Genomic DNA, 3,261 nt, shown 5'->3' on the forward strand with positions numbered 1-3,261 from the left:
CTATTGAGCTTGCAGTTCAAGCATTTAGAAAAGGAGTTGCACCAGTTATTTTTGCTTTACGTTGCTCTAGTGGGTGAATACATGAAAATAGTGCCACAAGGAAGAAAAGAAGCGTTTTTTTGTGGTATTGTACTTGAAAATGCGTATTATTCGGAAAAGTGCATTAACCAAGAGTATCAAGTATTTTAACGCTAATACAAGTATTTTTGTAAGTAAGTGATATTATAAGCTTTACCGAGCATTCGATAAATTTTTGAAATACCGGTAGCAGAAGTATTATACTTGATCATCAATTTTGAAAACTCGCAATAGAATCTACAGTCGTGCGTCGCTCGCATAATCAGTGTATGAAGACCCCCCGCATGTATCCGTTCACATATCTTTGACTTGCGTCCCGGTGTCTTCTAAGCCGCTAATGAGATCCTTTCGCCAAAATTGCTGCCACTTGGATAGTGCCATTTTTACTGTTAGCTTTAGCGTCCTCAAGACGTCGTCTTGCAATATGTCCTTGTACTGTGCTTCGGCCAACAGACGGACAAATGCTCGCAGAACATTGAAAACTATGACAAGCTATGATCGCGTGATGGCACCTCTTGGCGTACCTCCATCAGCGACGTGATTGGTTGGATAACAATTCATGTTTGCCGCAAGGTCCTTTGAAAGGCAGGCTCAGGACGTATTTGAGATTCGCTGTTACAGTATGCATCAACTGTGAGTTGTTGACGGCCGATCGCGTGAGGCACTACTAGCACGCTCTGTTAGCGATATGATTGGTCAAAAAACATCTTTACTTTTGTTGCATGCATCTAGACTCTGGATTCCACAGCCTATTCCATAATTTGAGGTTGATATGCAGATAAGAGAACCACTATATGTTGCTGACGGCCGACCGTCCCCACTGCGTCAGTTCTTGGTCGGCCCTTGCCAGACAATTGCTGGCTTTATTGTGCAGTCGCCAGCATTGAGGTTTTACTATACGAGACTGTACCCGAATGGTCCACGTGGTATCGTGCCGCTTCTTAAGGCTGGGTTGCAGCGCTGAACACCCACAAGTTCGACAGGAGAACACATCGATCTCGAGTTAAGGCAGATGAGGCTCTTTGGTGCAGACATAACGCATGGCTTGCTTATCAAGATGATCCTGCACTAGCAACCAGACGTCATCACAGCCAGGATGTATCTGCGGTGGATCGATTCACGTGTTCGTGACGTTCTCGGACGACGCGAGTGAAGTCCCGCTAAACGAACTGGTGTCGTGGACCCACTTCGAGTCGTCACGTGACCGGCAAGTGGGTGCCCGTCTATCGGAGGACAAAGGAGGACACACATGTCTCGTTGGTGAGATCGTTGTCCTCTCAGAAGATGTGGTAATCTCGGGTGGAAATACAGACGCGGTTTGGTCACGAGCCAGCAGAACCAGCGTTGCAAAGCTGCAGCATCTTTCAACGGTAAGACAAGAGTTTGTTAGTATGCTAACGTCATGACACGCCGTCCTTGCTCATTGACAAAGCTCATATCGCTGTCGCTACTGTCGATACTGCAGTCGGCGCAGAGGAAGACCGTGTTGTTTACGTTTGACATGCACAGAGTCTTCACTGAGTCGAGAGGTTCGTGCCACTATGGCACACGTCCACATCATGGCCGCCTTGTAACCAGCATCTACTTACTCTATGGCGATATGCAGCATCAGGCCAACAACCAGCGACGCACGGTTGTCGTTTTGTGGTGCCAGGCGTCATCCGAGCTCGTCGTCCAAGTACCAGAAATAATCGCCTGTATGTCTCGTGGAATGGATCGCGTTAATTCGCGCATGCAGTATGGGAATTCCACGTTGACATCTGTGTATCTTTCCTGTGCAGAAGACAATGATAACGACCAGTCTGTCTTGGACATTGTCGATGCGGATTTTATTACGGGGTTGTGGCAGCAAAGTGCTTTCGCGAACAAGGTGGACTTCCGTGTCAAGAGTCAGTATTTGCTCATCTTGTGGACATTTTTCACGGATATAGAACTGAACGACGTCGTCTTCAGCGCCAATACGATCCGTATGTACCTCGGGTCATGCCTACAACAAGCTGAGGCAGCATCAAGAAGTCAGGCAAGAGCTCCGATGGAAGATATCTGGGACTTTTTCTTCCGAGATATCTTAACCAATGTGTTTACTCCTCCATCCTGCAGGAAGCCAGCGTCTAATATCGACGCAGAATCGTTGCCGACACTCCAAAGTACGACAATCAGACTTACTGTCCAGTTATTCCTTCTAGCATTGTCATCTCATGCCGTTGAGAATCTCCTCCGCTCTGCGTTGCATGCGACCAAAGATGCGGTGAATAAAATACAACTGCAGAAGCTGTTTATCTCGCTCGTGGTGGATGTGTACGACGCACTGAGCATCATGTTTAGCGGAATGATATCGGATTTTGATGGGCAAGCTGAAAATGGCCTGTCGGCTTCACTGCCCACACTTGTAGATGGTGTGATATCGCTTTTGTACTGCCACAAACGCTTTGCTGCGTTGCAACCAGAAATATTCAGCCTATTCAAGTGTCCACAGGTTTTAACGAGCGCCTTGAACCGGGTTTTCCAAGTTTTTACAGCTCAAGTGCGGGAGACAATAATCGCCTCGGTGACTGTACAGCCTAGACTCATTGAGCGACGGTGTTGTGTCAGCAGACACAGAAACAGAGGCTTCGAGGCGGTTGCAAGTACCGCTCGCTGCTTGAGCCGGGCTCCGTACAAGTTCGAGATATCTACGATCGAGATGTGCTCAGCAAGATTAAAATGGCAGAGATCGCTCAATTTATCCGCGAGTTCGGATGCATTGACTTGGAGATTGGAGAGAATGCATTGTGCCTATCGTTGCTCTCGGTGTTTTCTTTCTCGGACGGTATGTCTGCTTCACCGATGAAATTGGTATTGAACGAGAGACTTCGAGTTTTCCGTGTGCTCCCCAGTGGTGCGTCGTCAATGATCACAACGGTGGGAGGATGGTCCATCGGCGACTATATGGGTTTGCTGTCAGATGATGCACAGTCCGTGGACATTGACTTATTCGCGTATAAGGAGATAAAATATGAAGAGAAGGATCAAGAACTGATGACTGGTGAAGTGACGATGGTGCGACAAATTAGACTATCATTAAGGCTGGAAAAGGAGCAGCACAGCAACTTTATGAGCCAAGACCCCAGCAACACTATTGCAATCGTGGATGGAATGGTGTACGCGTCGACAACAGGTTGGAGCCGCAAGCTATTTGAAATT

The 3,261-nt window shown here is 47.5% G+C and overlaps 1 protein-coding gene across 1 annotated transcript in view; it reads left to right on the plus strand.

Moving 5' to 3' along the window:
• The first annotated feature begins 1,350 nt into the window (after positions 1-1,350).
• PPTG_19070 (hypothetical protein) overlaps positions 1,351-3,261 on the plus strand; it is a 3,652-nt gene continuing 1,741 nt past the window's right edge. Inside the window, exons 1-3 of the mRNA XM_008917376.1 lie at positions 1,351-1,448; positions 1,544-2,632; positions 2,674-3,235. Coding sequence (XP_008915624.1) covers positions 1,580-2,632; positions 2,674-3,235 — 1,615 coding nt within the window. The 5' untranslated portion in view covers positions 1,351-1,448; positions 1,544-1,579. The remainder of the gene's footprint in view (positions 1,449-1,543; positions 2,633-2,673; positions 3,236-3,261) is intronic.

The sequence above is a fragment of the Phytophthora parasitica genome (genome assembly GCF_000247585.1).
Source record: "Phytophthora parasitica INRA-310 unplaced genomic scaffold supercont2.100, whole genome shotgun sequence".
Lineage (NCBI taxonomy): Eukaryota > Oomycota > Peronosporomycetes > Peronosporales > Peronosporaceae > Phytophthora > Phytophthora nicotianae.